This window comes from Ranitomeya variabilis, chromosome 7 (assembly GCF_051348905.1).
Source record: "Ranitomeya variabilis isolate aRanVar5 chromosome 7, aRanVar5.hap1, whole genome shotgun sequence".
NCBI classification, from domain to species: domain Eukaryota; kingdom Metazoa; phylum Chordata; class Amphibia; order Anura; family Dendrobatidae; genus Ranitomeya; species Ranitomeya variabilis.
In genome coordinates, this window is record NC_135238.1 from 16047684 (window position 1) to 16068720 (window position 21037).

A 21037-nucleotide genomic window follows, 5' to 3' on the forward strand; every position below is an offset into this window, starting at 1 on the left:
TTGTGCCTCTACGTATCATATTGAGAGCCTCTGTGCATCATGTTGCATCATAGTGCCTTTATGCATCATATTGAGTGCATCTGTGCTTCATGTTGCATCAGTGCCTCCATGCATCATATTGAGTGCCGCTGTGCAGCATGTTGCATTATAGTGCCTTTATGCATCATATTGAGTACCTCTGCTTCATATTGCATCATTGTGCTTTTATGCATCATATTGAGTGCCTCTGTGCATCATGTTGCATCTTAGTGCCTCTATGCATCATATTGAGTGCCTCTGTGAATCATATTGCATCATAGTGCCTCCGTGCTTCATGTTGTATTATAGTGTTTCATATTGCCTCTGTGCATCATAATAGATAATAATAATGATGCTCTTTGTTTTTGTATGGCACTGGCATGTTCCGCAGCGCCTTGCAGTTTGCAGACATTGTTGGCGCTGTCCCCGGTGGGGCTCACGATCTGGATTCCCTGTCGGTGAGTCTTTGGAATGTGGGAGGAGGCTGGAGGGCCCAGAGGCCCACGCAGACACGGAGAGAGCATGCAGGCTCTTTGCGGATGTTGTCCTTGGTGGGGTTTGAGCCCGGGACTCAGGCGCTGTAGGGCTGCTGTACTGACCACTGCGCTACCGTGCTGCCCAGTATAGTTCACAGTGCCTCGGTGCATCATGTTGCATCATGTCGCATCTTAGTGCTTCATATTGCCTTTATGCATTGTATTGCATCATATTGCATCGTGGTGCTTCATTGTGTTTTTTTGCTTCACATTGCATCAATAGCCCCTCCATGCATCAAAATGTGTGCTTACGGGCATCTTTTTGCTTCAGTGCCCCTGTATCTCAGGAGGTAACATTAGTATCATAGTACCTCTGTGCTTTCTAGTTCTTCGGGCTTGTTGTTTTCTTTTTTGGCTCTGGGTTAGACCTTCTGATTTAGGTTATGCAGCCACGCACAAGGTATATCGTGTGTCTACCATTTCACATTTTTGTCTTGGGCCCCAATTCTGACTTAGAGTCCTAGTGGTTTTGTACTCAGTTCCAACTTCTGTTGATTCATTCTTTACAACAGGGCTTAGCTGAGCAAGCAGCTCTGCTTGAATTGGCTGAGTAAATTAGCAGTTCTTCCGTATGGAACAGTTTTTCTCAACCTATAAAGGGACATACTACTGTCCTGGGAGCAGAAAATACCAAGAGGTGGAAGGAAAAAATCCTTACCAATTCCACATGTGACAATCAGGCTGGTTTCCTTGATTAACATCCAGTAGACAGATTCTCGTCTATTGTACTATGGTTACCAGGGACGGCATGTCTGCCTTTGGCACCTTGTGGCGAATCAGCACCTCTCTGGTGGGAAGAATCCTGTTTTTCTCTAGCCATAGAGTATGGCTACTCCCTCCATGGCTGATAACACTGACAAGCTTGCCTTTTAGGATATGTATATATGTGTAATGTCAGTAAAATAGGAGTGATGATCCACGTTTCCCTTTCAGCGTTTCTAATGAGAGGCCAACTCTGGTAATGTTAGGAAATATTACCTGCCGGATTGTGTATTCCTTGGTTGCAATAATATCCAACCCTTGTTTGGGGTTTAGACACCTAAGGATTCGGAATAGACGTGATCTTCTGGATGAGTAATGTGTGTACATCCTAATGCTCTGCCATTATCCATGTACTAACGGTTATTGGTTTGATCTTCACGCAGTCCAGGACCGGAGGCTAGTGGCACGCGCGGGGTGAGAGCGCGCCCTTATGACGCAAGCAGACGCCGCGGTGCATGACTGGGTAATCCAGTCTGAACAGGCACATGTTGCTTCTCCAAGTCCCCTCCTCATGGAAATATAGAGCAGGTGGTCGGGGGCCAGTACTCTGAGCCCTAATATGTGGAAATGGTCAAAAGGCTGGTCACCCAGACTTCTCTGGTGCATCTCCTCAGAATATTAGCCATAATATTGATTGTGAATGTTTCCAGGAGTGGAGAAGACCATATAGGAACCACCAAACTGCTGGGGGGGGGGAAACCTGGAGGAACTTCCTTTCAGGTTCCAAGTTAGAAGAGGGAGTTTCCAATAACAGCTGTCTTAGAGTTTCTGCAAGGAATTGGAACAGGGGCTAGCCACAAATCCTTTAAAAGTTCAAGTCTTGGCTTTAAGGGCCATGTAAAATTACGACCCGGCTGGGTATCGGGGATATCCAGGTTCATCAAAGCATTGGCCAGGTCTAGACCCATCCCCTCTCGGTTTACTCCTCCTGGGAATTTAAACTTGGATCTTATATCCCTATCCAAACCTCCTTTTGAACCCCGGTCAGAGGCTTCTCTGGGAATCTGTCCCTTAAAACATCACTTTATGATTCGGTGGGTTCCCAGATTCATCAGGGCAGCAGGTAGTTCGAGGCCACTTCCAGTAAAAGTTCCCTTCAATGGGATTTATTTTTGGTCCTTAAAACCCTGTCTAAACTGCCCTTCAAACCCTTAGAGAATATCCCATTAAAACTCCTATCCCTCAAAACATCCCTGCTCATCGCCCTCTCATCTGCTCGTAGAATAAGCGACATACAGGCACTATCTTCTAACCCTCCTCATACACGGTTTTTAGGGGATAGTGTTACTCTCAAAATAGATCCAGTATACCTCCCGAAGGTGGCATCCCGGTTCCACAGAACTCAAGAGATATCTCTCCCCTCCTTTTGTCTTAACCCTAAAAATAGGGAGGAGGAATCATTGCATACAATAGATGTCAGGAGATGCTTCATGTAGTACTTAGAAGCCACCAGAGAGAGTAGGGAGGATGCCTCTCTTTTTGTGTGCTTTCAGGATCCCTGGAAGGGGAAAAAAGCCTCCAAAGCTACTCTGGCGAGATGGATCACAGATGCTATCAGCCTATCATACTCATCAAGTGGAATGTCTATTTCCGGGGAGGTCAAGGCTCGCTCAACGAGAGCAGTGGCAGCTTCTTGGGCGGAGAAGGCCGGAGCTTCTATTGACCAGATATGTAGAGCTGCTACTTGGTCATCACCTTCCACATTCTATAGGCACTATAGATTGGACCTTATCTCCTCTTCGGACCTTACTTTTGGTAAAGGGCTCTGGAAGCGGTGGTCCCTCCCTGAATGTACAAATCTCTGCAATTCTCTCCGTGGTGCCGTCATGGGCGACAGAGAAAAATATAGTTCTTACCGATAACGGTATTTCTCTGAGCCCATGACGGCACCCGTACATTCCCTCCCTTCACTCATGGGTGTGCACGTTAATATAGTGCCATAGTTTATTTTATAATAGGTCACGCGGTATCTCAATTAAGTTAAGTAATATTGAAACTAATAAGCTGTTCCATAGTCTCCCATCGTTCTCTAGTAAACAACTGATGCAGGAGAGAGGTACCGCCTTTTTATCTGTAGGTTTCCTGTCCTTGGTGGGCGGATCCCCTCTCTCCGTGGTGGCGTCATGGGCTCAGAGAAATACCGTTATCGGTAAGAACTATATTTTTTTGCCTCTTGAATTTCCAGCTGTGCAGGGATGTAATTTAGCAGAAATCTCTGCACAGAGGGTTGTGGAGAAGGAAAAACAGTAAAGAAGCTGCAGTGCTCGCTCACCACTGCAGTCCTTTCATCTTTTGGATCAGTTTGAAATTCGGACCTCAGACCGCCTGTCTCGGTGTTACCGCAACAGAGAGAAGCCAGAAGACCGCAGCGTCTGATTGCTCCTACTCCTGCGCTGAAAAGAAGCACTTCACCTTTTTTTTTTTTTTTTAAAGGTGTTAATTTTATTTAATTGGTCATGTTGAAGACTCTGGGCTCTCAGCTGAGCTCGGTTAGCCACTCCTATCCCCTATATAATCTAGGTCCTGACTGAAATACATTGTCAGAGCTAGCTTATGCTGCATGGCTTGGAGGAGAGGTGTTTGGTGGAATTATCTGTGACTGTTGCGTGGTTTCGAAGTGTGATAATTCCCTTCCCTCCTCTTACTTTGTTTTTTTCCCCCATCCTCCACTCCCTGTGCATTCCTCTATTATATGTGAGTGAATATTTATATGCCTGGTATTTTCAAGTGCCTTGTTCGTTTGGTTGGTGTTCTGCAGTGCACGGTTGCTCCCCTCTTCCCTGGGTGGGAGAAAGGAACGGACAGAGGGCTGATTCAGGCGATAAAGCAAGGGTGGAGGCCCCGACATCTTCACCTTCAGAAGTATCCCGAGGAATAGGGCGCCCCCTATTATTAGGGACAGGGTATTAGCCCCGGGTCACCTGACAACCGAGTTGTGATACCGCCAGTCATTTTACTATGATGGCAATGTCCCTTTAGCACACAAATTCCCAATTTCGGTAGCTTGTATAGCTGTGATGAGCTATATACGTTCACACGAGCTAGAAAGTAAAACAACAAGATCTGTCAACAGCAGCATGGTGACTAATTCAGTGTATAAACAGAGTAAAATCAGGGTGGAAAGTACAGGCCCATACACTTACTATGTACAAGTCGGTCATTTATGGCCCCGTTCACAAAAGGGATCATTAACGTGACCGTTCGGTGCTTGTCAGAAACACGTCGCATGATAAAAAGATCGTTTGGCGGTGTGTTAACACTGCTGGTGTGAGCTCCCCTTTAAAGTCAGATCTGCATTCCGCTGTCCACTGCAACTTATATAGGAAATGACGTGAAAATAACACCAGGAAGTTCCAGAGCGCCGCCTAGTGGTGCACAATGTAGTGGTCAAGGAGGTCCCGGCAGGCTGAAGACTGTGCTCAGGAGCTGGGGCTGATGGATGTGGTAGAGGCTTCAGGTCCGTACAAGCTCCACCGGCCTACACTAATAATAATACTACTGCTATATGAAGACCTCGCAGTGGCTGCTCACACATTTCTCGCCCCTCCTGAGATGAGGATGAACCATTACGAGTCCTATAATTAGGATGTCACAGTTATGCTCTAGTGTTACCATGGCAACCACCACTACGGCCTTGGGATCAATGCACAGAACAAGGCCCTGGGTGGTTCAATAAAGCAGAAGACTGATGGAGGTGAGGGAGCGTGGAGAAATGGGAATTAACGTACTACACAGGGAAACGTTTCACCGCCATATAGGCTGCATACGGCCTCCATTACCGCTGCCGTGAGGTTGTCACCTGGCTTTCCCGGACTCCTAAACGGCAAATCAGTCACAGGATCTGACGCTGGTCTCGTTAACCTCTCAACCACCCTAAACCATTCCTCTGTTTGTCCATCAGGTTTTGGCTGAGAAGTAGACTTACGGTCCATATCCAGTACTAGAAACCGTCAACAAGCAGGCAACTTCTGACAGATCCTCTTGTGCAAGGTCCAAATAAGTTCCCCTCTTCATCCCGAAGCCTTCTAGTGATATTACATCAGTGCCGCAAAAGTATTTACACCCCCCTCCATATAACAAACGGGGCGGAGCTTAGCCTAAATGTGACTGCACTCCTTTAAGGGACCTCAAATGGTTTTTTTAGGTGACTGCAAAAAAATTAAAAGTAGGAAATCTGTTGTGCAGATTTTCCACCAATTACGATATGTCTTTTTGTTTTCTGCCTGATTTATAGCGGAAGCGACTTGTTTTTTTTTTCTTCTAGACGAGGATTGAGGTTTAATGCACCAGGATCCTTCAAAAACATCTATAGAGTCCTCTTCGTACGATCTCAAGTACCTGGTTACCATGGAAATTACATGAAAAAATATCTCCCGTATCTCCGAGCAGATTTGCCTCACGAAATCTCCATCCTTCAGTAAAACCCGCAGGAGAGGAACAGAGATTGTGGCGGAGAAAATACTGCACCGTGACGCCAAAGAAGTAAAAAAAAACAAAAACGGCTAACCTATATTATCTGCATTATCGGTTATTTTAACCTCCTCCTAGTGCTTTATGGAAACCGTCAACAAGCACGATAGCTGCCAATGACACGTTGGGTCACAACACTCCCACAATGATGGCTGCATCACTTTAGGTTATGGAGCTGAAAGGCGGTCTGTAAGGGTGCCATTTTGGATATCCCTGCCTGTTAAACCTGTCCCATTTTATGTCTTCTGACAACCTCTCTGTACATATATCATAAGTAGAGCTGTAGTTGTCGCTTTTTCTAACACCGCCTACCCCAAAGCACCCTTATGGAGTCAGCTGAGGGCGGCACTTACCCAACGTGCATGAACATATACGTGAGGAAGCGCCAGGCTCTGGCTCGATGTCCCGGGTGGTATACCAGGGGGCTCTTCATGTACTCAGGGTGGTACGTCTGTAACACCCACTTGTTCAATTTGATGCCGTAACACAGGAACACGATGATCTAGAGTGGATGAGACAGGCCTAAGAACAGCAGAAGAAGGCCAGTGGACTATTAACCACTTAGGTAGCCGGGCAGGATGCTGCGCTCTCATTCAACTACTAAACAAAGCCCTGCTGTCAGGAGGAGGTTCCAAACATCTTGGAGAACTGACCCCAGATCTTCTTATGACCCCAGACTGGATGATGTGAGCCCAGCGCTCTGAGACCAGATCATCACCCCCAGGACTCCTCGTTCTTAATGACATTGGAAGGATGTTGGGGGTCGTTGTCGGGCTGCAGAATAAATTTGGTGACAATCGGATGCCTCCCGGATGGTATTATATGATGGGTAAGTATCTTCCTGGATTTTTCCGCATTTAGAACGCCATGAAATTGGCAGCAGATGAGACACATCGTGTTACTTGTCTTCTAAATCGGCAGATATCCAGCAATGGCTCGGAGCTAGCAGCAACCGATGGAACCCAGCTACACCCATCTACTGTTCGGAGATGTCTGGCTAGAAGTCATCTTCATGGAAGAATTGTGGCCGAGAAAATGAGGCCAATACTTCTCCATCATGTGATACATCAGGGAGGCGTCTGATTCCGCAGCCGGACAACATCCAACTAATGGCCCCCCAACCCATCATTGCTGTTTCTCCAATTTATTGGCGTAATTTTCTCCTTTCCAACAGCTTTAGTCTTTGACCCCATTATTCTCTACACATTATGTGCCACTTTTTCAGTTTTTCTTTTTTAAGTCTTTTATTTTATTTTTTTCCTCAACAACTTTTATTATCCGGATGTTTTGGACAGATTCTGGAAATATGACTTCCATCAAATGTCGCCTTTTTTGGAGGGGGAACATCTTCAGTCTCTGCCTTGGAGTAAGGTTTCTGAAGGAGTTTTCAATTGTGGCACGTTTTTGCTACTTTTTAATGGATTTGTGACTTTTGGAGGTGAAAAGTCGTAAAAACCTGCTAAAGATAAAAATAAAGAGCTTTTGGGGTTTTTTTGCACTAAATTCATGGACCGTGTGTCATTTTGAAGAAACTGTCTCAAAAAAACATCAGCGAATATTAAGTGAAAAAAAAAAGTGACATCAATAAATCACAAATGATGAATAGGGCAAAATGTCATTAAGAGCGATCTTCAGTGTAAAGAAGAACGAGGAGTCCTGGAGGTGACGATCCGGCCCACAGAGCCCTGATCTTACATCATCCCGTCTATCTGGGATCACTTGAGACAGAAGGATCCGCATAAGCCTCAAACACAGAAGATCTGGGGTCAGCTCTCCAAGATGTTTAATAGAACCTCCTGCCGAGATCCTCCATAACCTGAGTACAAGAGACGAGCAGAAGTGATGGAGGTGACTGGCTGTCACTAGATTCTGATAATGGAGGCAACGGGCATTCACCAGATAATGATGATGTAGGTGATGGGTGGTCATCAGCTACTGATGATGATGGCGACGGGAGGTCACCAGCTACTGATGATGAAGGCGACAGGCAGTCCCCACCTACTGATGATGGAGACAAGGAGCGGTCACCAGATACTGATGATGGAGGTGACGGGCGGTCACCAGATACTGATGATGGAGACAACGGGCGGTCACCAGATACTGATGATGGAGACAACGGGCGGTCACCAGATGCTGATGATGGAGACAACAGGTGCTCACCAGATACTGATGATGGAGACAACGGGCGGTCACCAGATGCTGATGATGGAGACAACAGGCGCTCACCAGTTACTGATGATGGAGACAACGGGCGCTCACCAGATGCTGATGATGGAGACAACGGGCGGTCACCAGATGCTGATGATGGAGACAACAGGTGCTCACCAGATACTGATGATGGAGACAACGGGCGGTCACCAGATGCTGATGATGGAGACAACAGGCGCTCACCAGATACTGATGATGGAGACAACAGGAGCTCACCAGATAATGATGATGGAGACAACGGACGCTCACCAGAAACTGATGATAGAGACAATGGGCGCTCACCAGATACTGATGATGGAGACAATGGGCGGTCACCAGATACTGATGATGGAGACAATGGGCGGTCACCAGATACTGATATTAGAGACAATGGCCGGTCACCAGATACTGATGATGGAGACAATGGGCGGTCACCAGATGCTGATGATGGAGACAACAGCCGTTCACCAGATACTGATGAGGGAGGCAACAAGCGGTCACCAGATTCTGATGATGGAGACAACGAGCGCTCACCAGATATTGATGATGGAGACAATGGGCGGTCACCAGATACTGATGATGGAGACAATGGGCGGTCACCAGATACTGACGATGGAGACAATGGGCGGTCACCAGATACTGATATTAGAGACAATGGCCGGTCACCAGATACTGATGATGGAGACAATGGGCGGTCACCAGATACTGATATTAGAGACAATGGCCGGTCACCAGATACTGATGATGGAGACAATGGGCGGTCACCAGATACTGATGATGGAGACAAAAGCCGTTCACCAGATACTGATGAGGGAGGCAACAAGCGGTCACCAGATTCTGATGATGGAGACAACGGGCGCTCACCAGATATTGATGATGGAGACAATGGGCGGTCACCAGATACTGATGATGGAGACAATGGGCGGTCACCAGATACTGATGATGGAGATAATGGGCGGTCATCAGATACTGATGATGGAGACAACAGCCGCTCACCAGATACTGATGATGGAGACCACAGCCGCTCACCAGATACTGATGATGGAGACCACAGCCGCTCACCAGATACTGATGAGGGAGGCAACAAGCGGTCACCAGGTGCTGATGATGAAGATGACGGGCGGTCATCAGATACTGATGATGGAGGAGACAGGAGGTCACTAGATTTTGATGATGGAGGTGATGGGCGCTCACCAGATACTGATGATGGAGGCGACAGAGAATTTACATTTCTCTTTTATTCATTCACTTAGTTTATTTTTTATCTATTAACAAGTTACAATTAACACTTGTATAAATGAAAGCTTCTTACTTTGCAGTTTTTCCACAGCTTCTTTAGACTTTTGCACAGTACTGTATATGAGATAGACTTGATCATCGTGGAATGATGCAAATCACAGGATGGATAGACCTGTTATTAACCGGTTGGAAACCACATTTTCAAAACATCTGAATTTTTGCAGTCTGGAGTATGAGTGACACACTGCACTTCCAGCCTCAGTTGCTATCAGTGAGGTTATTAATGGCCGTCTGAGGAAGGTTCAGCTGAATGCACTTGTGCAAATCATCAGGATCCGCTGCTGGCAGCTCCTGTGTAATCAATGATTACAGGATGTTATGCCACTATACACCATAATCCCGGGAGTAGGACCAGTATGACAATCTATAAGGAAAGCCTCTTCATGGAGTTGCCTATGTGGTCTCCTAATGAAGGCCAGAGGCTGGATTGGAAGTCTCTCAGTGACCAGTTACGTTTTTGCCTTGGATGTAATGATAGCCAAAGATTGGTCTGAAGACCACATGGACAACACCATGAAGAGGCCTTCACTAGGGAATGTCACATCGGTCCAGTTCCTGGGATTCTGGTGTGGGGTGACAATGTACAGTAGCCGGACCCCTCTAGTCTTATTTCCAGGTACACTAAGAACTCAACGTTACATTGATTTGTTGCTGGAACCAGTCGTGGCTGTGAGCAGCCTGCGGTGGCTTGAACATGCTCCCATGGCTGCAGCCTCTCCAGACTTGTCTCCCATTAAGCACATCTGAGACATTATTTGTCGGTGATTACACAGGAGCTGCCAGCAGCTGATCTTGATGATTTGTCCAAATGCATGCAGCGGCAGAACCTTCCTCAGGCAAAGATAAAAGACCTCAGTGATAGCAGCCGAGGCTGAAAGTGCCAGGATTTCTGCACGTGGCTCCTACTCCAAACTGAAGAATTCCAGATGTTTTGAATATTTCTTTCCAGATCAGTAATGTCTCCGTACAGAGATTTCCACAATTCAAGAACTTCTTGGAATTGTAATTCCAGTGTGGATGAGTGTAGATAGATATGAGAGTGATACATACATTGAGAGATAGAGAAAAGGTTATGTTAGGAAGCAGACACATTTACCATCTACACCTGTTCCTAGTGAATACTTGCCTGTGTCAAAGTCACGGCTGCCATGAATACAGGTGGTGGACATGGGCGATGCTGGTAGAAGTACCACCGCCTCTCCATCTCCCCGGGCAGGATCTCATATGCCACATAACGTACAAATCTTTTATAGACGCCCAGCCCAGCTTGATCCAGCAGCACATCGCGAGGGAGAGCTCTCTGGCCGCTGGTAATGGCTCTGCGGAAACTACTGGACCTCTTGCTGCTTATCTGTGGAGTCACAGTATCGTTTCCATGTCAGAAAGCCATTGATAATTTTCAGATGTTATCTATTATGCATTCATTCCCTAATCCATTCCCTTGGCGTCTCATGGAAACCACCACCAAGCAGGTTACTAATCTTCTCACAATTTAAGACAGTAAATACCGTATTTTTTGGCATATAAGACGCACTTTTTCCCCCCAAAAAAAGGGGGGGAAATGGGGGGTGCGTCTTATATTCGCAATGCAGGCTTACCGTGGACCGTGGCGGCAGAGGTGCGGTGGCAGAGGTGCGGCGGCAGAGGTGTGGAGATGAGGAGGCGCAGTGAGCGGGGTCCCTTTCCCCGGTGAGGTGATGCAGCAGCCCCGGTAATGCAGCAGAGCCGGGTGAATCCTGTTGTTATCGGTGCGCGCGGCCATCTTCCTGAGGCCGCGCGTTCGCAGATGGAGCTCTGCTGCCCGGGGCTTCAGGAAAATGGCCGCGGGATGCCGCGCGTGCGCAGATGGGGATCGCGGCGGCCATTTTCCTGAAGCCCCGGGCAGCAGAGCTCCATCTGCGAACGCGCGGCCTCAGGAAGATGGCCGCGCGCACCGATAACAACAGGATTCACCCGGCCCTGCTGCATTACCGGGGCTGCTGCATCACCTCACTGGGGAAAGGGACCCCGCTCACTGCGCCTCCTCATCTCCACACCTCTGCCACCGCGGTAACAACAGGATTCACCCGGCTCTGCTGCATTACCGGGGCTGCTGCATCACCTCACCAGGGAAAGGGACCCCGCTCACTGCGCCTCCTCGTCTCCACACCTCTGCCACCACGGTAACAACAGGATTCACCCGGCTCTGCTGCATTACCGGGCTGCTGCATCACCTCACCGGGGAAAGGGACCCCTCTCACGCCATACCTCTCACTGTGCCTCCTCATCCCAACACCTCTGCCGGTAACCACTGCTGCCACCCTCCCATGGACACCAGGCCGTGGCGTCGCCAACCTAAGCAGGAAGGGACCCTGCTCAGGTGTACGCCGTACCGCCTCACCCCACCTCTGCCGACACCATGCCTCCTGTGACCCTGCTCTGCCACCACCAGCCCACAGGTAAGATACTGTAAATTCGGATAATAAGACGGACCCCCATCTTATAAAAAATCTTTTTTTCTGCAATTTTCACCCCAAATTTGGGGTGCGTCTTATGGTCCGGTGCGTCTTATAGTCCGCGAAATACGGTAATTCTCTTATTTCAGAACTACCAGTAATACGAAGGTAAGGAAAACTGACAGCAAGCAGAAATCTGGAAAACGATTAGAGATTTTAACACAAGATATACTTCAAAGTTATAGAAGATTTTTGTGAAAGGGATATTGCATTGCTCACCAGGTCCACGAGCTGCGGGTAGCAGATTTGCCCCTCTTCATTGCCCTGTGACAGAGCAAATAACATCTCCAACTTAGCGGGGTCCAGGGGCAGCTCATTGTTATTTACCAGAGCGGCAAAGGTTTCGGCACATACAAAACCTGTGTTATCTGGGTCAAGCTGAAAAAAAACAAGAAAGCAGCTGATATAACATCCACTCAATGCCATGAAACATACTGTTGTCACATCGCCACCAGGACCAGTTCCTGCAATGTCAACAAGCGCTGCCGTATTCATTATATGGACAGCGCTGGTAATAGAAGAGATGTTGGAACCAAAAGTTCTGGACGACGCAGGCTCTATCCAGACATTTTGAATAGGGCGGTTGGGACCTGCAGTGCCGTCCAAGTCTGACAGAATGGGTTCTGTGCAGCTGGAGTTATCAGCTCCTTGCTCCAGCCAAATGAAGAACACCACACCCTACTTATCTTCCAGCTTACTGCTGGAAGCTGCCAGATACAGTATTGTGAATTTGTGATATTCAGACCTGGTACTAAAGACATGAAAACTGACCAACTCTCCCCACTGTTCCAGTTCCTATTCTAGCTGATGGTATAGTTGTGTCTTATGTTTCTTAGATCTTGGAGAAAAGATCCGTAGATCCCAAGAGTTAGCCCCTGACACTACTCCTACCCAAAAGCTATTTGTTCTTCCCCAGTTTCGCCTATGTATTCTTCACGGGTTTCATGATTCTATGCTTGCAGGTCACCCTGGTATTAACAATACCATCGACTGGTAACCAGGAACTTTTGGTGGCCAACCATAGTTAAGGTCTGTCAGAAATATGTGCTCAAGCCAAGACGCCCCTATCCTGTCCTACTGGTTTTCTACAGCCTCTACCTGCTCCTAGGAGTTCTTGGACCCCTTTCTCCATGGACTTTGTTACTGACCTCCCACCCTCAGAAGAGAAGACTGTTATCTGGGTGGTGGCTGACAGGTTTAGTAAACTGTCATTTTGTCTACTCTGAAACCTTAAGTTGTTTCCAACCAGGGGACCCAGTTCACTTCCAGATTTTGGATCTGTAAAAAAAATAAATATTGAGTTGTCTTTTTCTTCTGCCTACCACCTAAAGTCCAACGGTCAGACAGAATGTACTAATCAAACACTCGAGCAATATCTTCGGTGTTATGTGTTTCATCATCAACCAGTCTGAGTGGAACATCTATCATTAGCTGAATTTGCTATTAATAATAAATATCAAGAATCCATTAAAACTTCTAACTTTTTCTGTAATCATGGATTACATCCTCGTTTTGGTTCCTTTTCTACCACCGTGATTTATTCTCCGGAGATTAATAAATCTGTTGATAAATTAACCTCTTCACAACCTTGGATGTATCATTGCAGAAGCATTGCAATGCTTTATAAGAGCGATCAGACTGCAGAAATTGAAAGCCCCATAGTGGGACTAAGTAAAAAAGTAAAAAAAAAAAAAAACACAAAATAATAATACAAATATTTATTAATGGGTACAATATATTTATGAAAAAAAAATACAAATATTTGGAAGCGTGGCGTCTGAAATGCCCCGACCTATAAAACTGTCCCACTAGTTAACCCCTTTAGTGAACACAGTAAAAGAAATAATAAAAGACGAGGCAAAAAATTATCCTTTATCATCATACCTCCGAACATGTGTCCTGTGTGGTGCAGTATATAGAGGATATGCCCCGTGTGGTGTAGTATATAGAGGATGTGTCCCGTGTGGTGTAGTATATAGAGGATGTGTCCCGTGTGGTGCAGTATATAGAGGATGTGTCTCGTGTGGTGCAGTATATAGAGGATATGTCCCGTGTGGTGTAGTATATAGAGAATGTGTCCCGTGTGGTGCAGTATATAGAGGAGGTGTCCCGTGTGGTGTATATATAGAGGAGGTGTCCCGTGTGGTGTAGTATATAGAGGATGTGTCCTGTGTGGTGCAGTATATAGAGGAGGTGTCCCGTGTGGTGTAGTATATAGAGGATGTGTCCCGTGTGGTGTAGTATATAGAGGATGTGTCCCGTGTGGTGTAGTATATAGAGGATGTGTCCCGTGTGATGTAGTATATAGACGATGTGTCCCGTGTGGTATAGTATGTAGAGAATGTGTCCCGTGTGGTGTAGTATATAGAGGATGTGTCCTGTGTGATGTATATAGACGATGCGTCCCGTGTGATGTAGTATATAGAGGATGTGTCCCGTGTGATGCAGTATATAGAGGATGTGTCCCGTGTGGTGTAGTATATAGAGGATGTGTCCCGTGTGGTGTAGTATATAGAGGATGTGTCCTGTGTGGTGTAGTATATAGAGGATGTGTCCCGTGTGGTGTAGTATATAGAGGATGTGTCCCGTGTGGTGTAGTATATAGAGGATGTGTCCCGTGTGGTGCAGTATATAGAGGCTGTGTCCTGTGTGGTGTAGTATATAGAGGATGTGTCCCGTGTGGTGTAGTATATAGAGGATGTGTCCCGTGTGATGTAGTATATAGACGATGTGTCCCGTGTGGTATAGTATGTAGAGAATGTGTCCCGTGTGGTGTAGTATATAGAGGATGTGTCCCGTGTGATGTATATAGACGATGCGTCCCGTGTGATGTAGTATATAGAGGATGTGTCCCGTGTGATGCAGTATATAGAGGATGTGTCCCGTGTGGTGTAGTATATAGAGGATGTGTCCCGTGTGGTGTAGTATATAGAGGATGTGTCCCGTGTGGTGCAGTATATAGAGGATGTGTCCCGTGTGGTGTAGTATATAGAGAATGTGTCCCGTGTGGTGCAGTATATAGAGGAGGTGTCCCGTGTGGTGTAGTATATAGAGGAGGTGTCCCGTGTGATGTAGTATATAGACGATGTGTCCCGTGTGGTATAGTATGTAGAGAATGTGTCCCGTGTGGTGTAGTATATAGAGGATGTGTCCCGTGTGATGTATATAGACGATGCGTCCCGTGTGATGTAGTATATAGAGGATGTGTCCCGTGTGGTGTAGTATATAGAGGATGTGTCCCGTGTGGTGTAGTATATAGAGGATGTGTCCTGTGTGATGTAGTATACAGAGGATGTGTCCCGTGTGATGTAGTATATAGAGGATGTGTCCCGTGTGATGTAGTATATAGAGGATGTGTCCCGTGTGATGCAGTATATAGAGGATGTGTCCCGTGTGATGCAGTATATAGAGGATGTGTCCCGTGTGGTGCAGTATATAGAGGATGTGTCCCGTGTGGTGTAGTATATAGAGGATATGTCCCGTGTGGTGTAGTATATAGAGGATGTGTGGTGCAGTATATAGAGGATGTGCCCTGTGTGGTGTAGTATATAGAGGATGTGTCCCGTGTGGTGTAGTATATAGAGGATGTGTCCCGTGTGATGTAGTATATAGAGGATGTGTCCCGTGTGATGCAGTATATAGAGGATGTGTCCCGTGTGATGCAGTATATAGAGGATGTGTCCCGTGTGATGCAGTATATAGAGGATGTGTCCCGTGTGATGCAGTATATAGAGGATGTGTCCCGTGTGATGCAGTATATAGAGGATGTGTCCCGTGTGATGCAGTATATAGAGGATGTGTCCCGTGTGATGCAGTATATAGAGGATGTGTCCCGTGTGATGCAGTATATAGAGGATGTGTCTCGTGTGGTGTAGTATATAGAGGATGTGTCCCGTGTGGTGCGGTATGTAGAGGATGTGTCCCGTGCGGTGCAGTATATAGAGGATGTGTCCCGTGCGGTGTAGTATAAAGAAGATGTGTCCCTTGTGGTGTAGTATATAAAGGATGTGTCCTCTGTGGTGTAGTGTCAGGAATATGAGGTATTTGGCTGTCTATGATCATGCACGCTGAGCTCTGCTACATCCCTTAAAGCTGAGCACAGACACCCTGCAGGCATCTCCCTGCCCCCTGAATACAACAAACAAAGCCCTATGGCAGATACACTGTGTAACTTGAAACTCCAGTGTGGGACTCTGTCCTTCTCAAAGGCAGGAGTGTGTAGAATGTATTTGTCTAAAAACCCATGTGCTTGGTGTATGTGGGGGAAGATATTAAAGAAGCTATAATGCGACACCAGTGTATGATAGAAATATGACAGATACATAACGTGCTTTAATAGAGCTTCGCTACTGCGCCTTTTGCTAAATTCTAGCACCAAAAGAACCCGTGAAATGGATGTATCATTGCAGAAGCATTGCAATGCTTTATAACAGCGATCAGACTGCAGAAATTGAAAGCCCCACAGTGGGACTAAGTAAAAAAGTAAAAAAAAAAAAAACCACAAAATAATAATACAAATATTTATTAATGGGTACAATATATTTATGAAAAAAAAAATACAAATATTTGGAAGCGTGGCGTCCGAAATGCCCCGACCTATAAAACTGTCCCACTAGTTAACCCCTTTAGTGAACACAATAAAAGAAATAATAAAAGACGAGGCAAAAAATTATCCTTTATCATCATACCTCCGAACATGTGTCCTGTGTGGTGCAGTATATAGAGGATATGTCCCGTGTGGTGTAGTATATAGAGGATGTGTCCCGTGTGGTGTAGTATATAGAGGATGTGTCCCGTGTGATGTAGTATATAGACGATGTGTCCCGTGTGGTATAGTATGTAGAGAATGTGTCCCGTGTGATGCAGTATATAGAGGATGTGTCCTGTGTGATGTAGTATATAGTGGATGTGTGGTGTAGTATATAGAGGAGGTGTCCCGTGTGGTGTAGTATATAGAGGATGTGTCCCGTGTGATGTTGTATACAGAGGATGTGTCCCGTGTGATGTAGTGTATAGACGATGTGTCCCGTGTGATGTAGTATATAGAGGATGTGTCCCGTGTGATGCAGTATATAGAGGATGTGTCCCGTGTGATGCAGTATATAGAGGATGTGTCCCGTGTGATGCAGTATATAGAGGATGTGTCCCGTGTGATGCAGTATATAGAGGATGTGTCCCGTGTGGTGTAGTATATAGAGGATGTGTCCCGTGTGGTGTGGTATATAGAGGATGTGTCCCGTGTGGTGCGGTATGTAGAGGATGTGTCCCGTGCGGTGCAGTATATAGAGGATGTGTCCCGTGCGGTGTAGTATAAAGAAGATGTGTCCCTTGTGGTGTAGTATATAAAGGATGTGTCCTCTGTGGTGTAGTGTCAGGAATATGAGGTATTTGGCTGTCTATGATCATGCACGCTGAGCTCTGCTACATCCCTTAAAGCTGAGCACAGACACCCTGCAGGCATCTCCCTGCCCCCTGAATACAACAAACAAAGCCCTATGGCAGATACACTGTGTAACTTGAAACTCCAGTGTGGGACTCTGCCCTTCTCAAAGGCAGGAGTGTGTAGAATGTATTTGTCTAAAAACCCATGTGCTTGGTGTATGTGGGGGAAGATATTAAAGAAGCTATAATGCGACACCAGTGTATGATAGAAATATGACAGATACATAACGTGCTTTAATAGAGCTTCGCTACCGCGCCTTTTGCTAAATTCTAGCACCAAAAGAACCCGTGAAATGGATGTATCATTGCAGGAGCATTGCAATGCTTTATAACAGCAATCAGACTGCAGAAATTGAAAGCCCCATAGTGGGACTAAGTAAAAAAGTGAAAAACAAAACACAATAATAATACAAATATTTATTCATGGGTACAATATATTTATGAAAAAAATGACAAATATTTGGAAGCGCGGCATCCGAAATGCCCCAACCTATAAAACTGTCCCACTAGTTAACCCCTTTAGTGAACACAATAAAAGAAATAATAAAAGACGAGGAAAAAAATTATCCTTTATCATCATACCTCTGAACATGTGTCCTGTGTGGTGCAGTACATAGAGGATATGTCCCGTGTGGTGCATATAGAGGATGTGTCCCATGTGATGCAGTATATAGAGGATGTGTCCCGTGTGGTGTAGTATAAAGAGGATGTGTCCCGTGTGGTGTAGTATATAAAGGATGTGTCCTCTGTGGTGTAGTGTCAGGAATATGAGGTATTTGGCTGTCTATGATCATGCACGCTGAGCTCTGCTACAACCCTTAAAGCTGAGCACAGACACCCTGCAGGCATCTCCCTCCCCCCTGAATACAACAAACAAAGCCCTATGGCAGATACACTGTGTAACTTGAAACTCCAGTGTGGGACTCTGTCCCCCTCCTTCTCAAAGGCAGGAGTGTGTAGAATGTCTTTGTCTAAAAACCCATGTGCTTGGTGTATGTGGGGGAAGATATTAAAGAAGCTATAATGCGACACCAGTGTATGATAGAAATATGACAGATACATATTTGGAACGTGCTTTAATAGGGCTTCGCCACAGCGCCTTTTGCTAAATTCTAGCACCAAAAGAACCCGAGAAATGGATTTCTCCTGAACAGAGTGGAATAGCTAGTCCGAGTTTGTAATCATTAGAAAGCTAATTTAAATATAAGATGAGTGATGTGTGTGCCGTTAATCTGCTAGGTTCTCAAGCCCAGTTATGATTATTATAAGTTTTCTTACCAAAATGTGCACCCTGGCAGCTAGGGGAGGGTGCAGGTAAACCAGTCCCTTTAGTGATGTCACATGCCCAGAAGTATAAGTTACTGCACTCAGCCCAGCCTTCATTCTTAGCTGGGAAGCTGCTGCAACAAGACCTCACATGCCCAGAAGTATAAGTTACTGCACTCAGCCCAGCCTTCATTCTTACCTGGGAAGCTGCTGCAACAAGACCCTCAATGCATTGCGACGTCTGGCTCCTCCCACCAGCATGGTTAGCCTGGAATGATCTAAGCAATATGTAAGTGTTCTCTTCTATTTTAATCCTCATTTTATTTGTAATTGCATCGTACACATGATTGGTCTTCTTTATAATATCTTTTTAATATTTTTGTAAATACTGCCTATCTTTTTATGGAGTAAAATATATAATTTTACTAGCTTGTCTCTTCATGCTCTCTACTGTCGCTTCCCCTGAAGTGAATTACGCTACTGATTTGGGTTGGCTCCGAACCCCTTTAATCGGAGCTGGTGGCAGCGACTTTGTCCTGTGCGATTGGGCTTCTTTGCAGCGACCGGCGGCGTTGATAATTATTGTTCTTGAGTGGGAGTAGTTAAATCACCCTAGCTGTAGCGTGCCCAATAGCCATTACATAGCAGGCAGCCTTTCTGGCGACAAATTACCCTAGGTGCAGTACCTAATCTGACCTGAGGGTAAAGGGGGCGCCAGAGAGCTGCACGTTCCTAACCGGAAATGGGAAGTGGAATATAGATAAATCCCCTTCAGAAGGAACCAGGGGCAACCAAATCACCCCGGTTCATGACAAATCGGTGTGAGTAGTGGAGACGATAAAGATATCCTCCCTGCGGGATCCCTGACATATTGTTGAGATCCGTGACATATTGTTGGCAGCGCGGTGTGAACCATGACATATTGGTGGCAGAGCGGTGGGATAATAGAGCATTAGTGATCTGGTTTGAGAAATCATTCCTCTCACTAAAAACTTGCACAGTTCTAGATAGGACTCTGCGCAAAATAGTTTGGAGAGCAAGCTCGGTGTTTACTAGTCCTGAGATGATACCGTGTGTACTTGCGATAACCCCCTCCCTTTCTCTTTGTTTCTCTATCCTATCTTTTATTTGGCAATGATGGCCGCAAGCAGAGAAGGCTGGTATAAGCAGCATAACAAGGACACTCTTATTGCCCTAGGCGGGTTGATGCAGATTGACGCCACGGGCAAAAACAAAAGCCAACTGGTCACGGCTCTGGTGCAATGGGAAATCGCTCAGAGCCCAGCGGATGCAGAAGCCAGCCCAAGCGAAAATAGGGCTGCAGCGGAGGTCCAAACACTGAATGCCGGCCCTACTAGCAACCAGGGCAAATTGGACCCCCACCTGCTGGCGGCCTTGGAACAATTCCCCGCTGACGACCGTGTTGGACATATGCAGCTGGTCCAGCAGTACCGACAGGAGGACCAAGCTGAGCGAGTGGCCCAGCGGAAGGCGGAGAGAGCCAAGCACCAAGCTGAGGCGGAGAGAGGCAAGCAGAGCGGGAGTACCAGCTGCAGTTAGCCCGACTCCAAATGCCAGGGTCGTCCCAGTCCAGCGGCGAGCCCAACAGCGCTCAGACCCCTAAGCCCCGGCCAGAGCACTTTTCTGTGATGGAAAAGGACGGGGACTTGGACACTTTCCTGGGGGCCTTTGAGAAAGCCTGCAGACAGTACCAGCTGCCTGGGAACCAATGGGCCCGATACCTGACCCCAGGGCTAAAAGGCAAAGCTCTGAGGCATTTGCTTCTCTCCCGCCAGACCAAGATGACGACTATGAGCCCATCAAGCAGGCCCTGATAACCAAGTACCAACTTACACCTGAGGTTTACTGTAGAAAGTTCCGGAACCTCCTACTTGGCCCACACGACAGTTACAGCCATGTGGCGCATGGATTCGGGACCCACTTTGACCAGTGGATCCAAGGACTGTCAGTGATCACCTTTGCACAGCTGCGGGACCTGATGATCAAATACCAGTTCTTACATCTTTGCCCAGCTGAGGTGCGACAGTTAGTGATGGACAGAGAGCCCAAAGACATGACTAAAGCAGCGCTGATTGCCGATGCCTATGAGGCCAACCGTAAATTGGAAGTCCGGAAGCCAGTCACCGCCAGCTGGAGAGGGGGTAAGCCTGCAACCAATGCCAGTACCCCGGCCAGCCAACACAACTCCTCCCCGGGATCCCTGACATATTGTTGAGATCTGTAACATATTGTTGGCAGCACGGTGTGAACCGTGACATGTAGTATATAGAGGATGTGTCCCGTGTGGTGTAGTATATAGAGGATGTGTCCCGTGTGGTGTAGTATATAGAGGATGTGTCCCGTGTGGTGTAGTATATAGAGGATGTGTCCCGTGTGGTGTAGTATATAGAGGATGTGTCCCGTGTGGTGCAGTATATAGAGGATGTGTCCCGTGTGGTGTAGTATATAGAGGATGTGTCCCGTGTGGTGTAGTATATAGAGGATGTGTCCCGTGAGGTGCAGTATATAGAGGATGTGTCCCGTGTGGTGTAGTATATAGAG

General features: G+C 46.6%; 1 protein-coding gene across 1 annotated transcript in view; it reads right to left on the reverse strand.

The window, feature by feature from the left end:
* The window catches only part of RHBDL1 (rhomboid like 1), a 56188-nt gene that overhangs the window by 11148 nt on the left and 24003 nt on the right, over nucleotides 1-21037 (reverse strand). Inside the window, exons 2-4 of the mRNA XM_077274242.1 lie at nucleotides 11987-12145; nucleotides 10399-10623; nucleotides 6140-6288 (exon numbers count right to left, since the gene is read on the reverse strand). Of these exons, the coding sequence (XP_077130357.1) occupies nucleotides 6140-6288; nucleotides 10399-10623; nucleotides 11987-12145 (533 nt within the window). The remainder of the gene's footprint in view (nucleotides 1-6139; nucleotides 6289-10398; nucleotides 10624-11986; nucleotides 12146-21037) is intronic.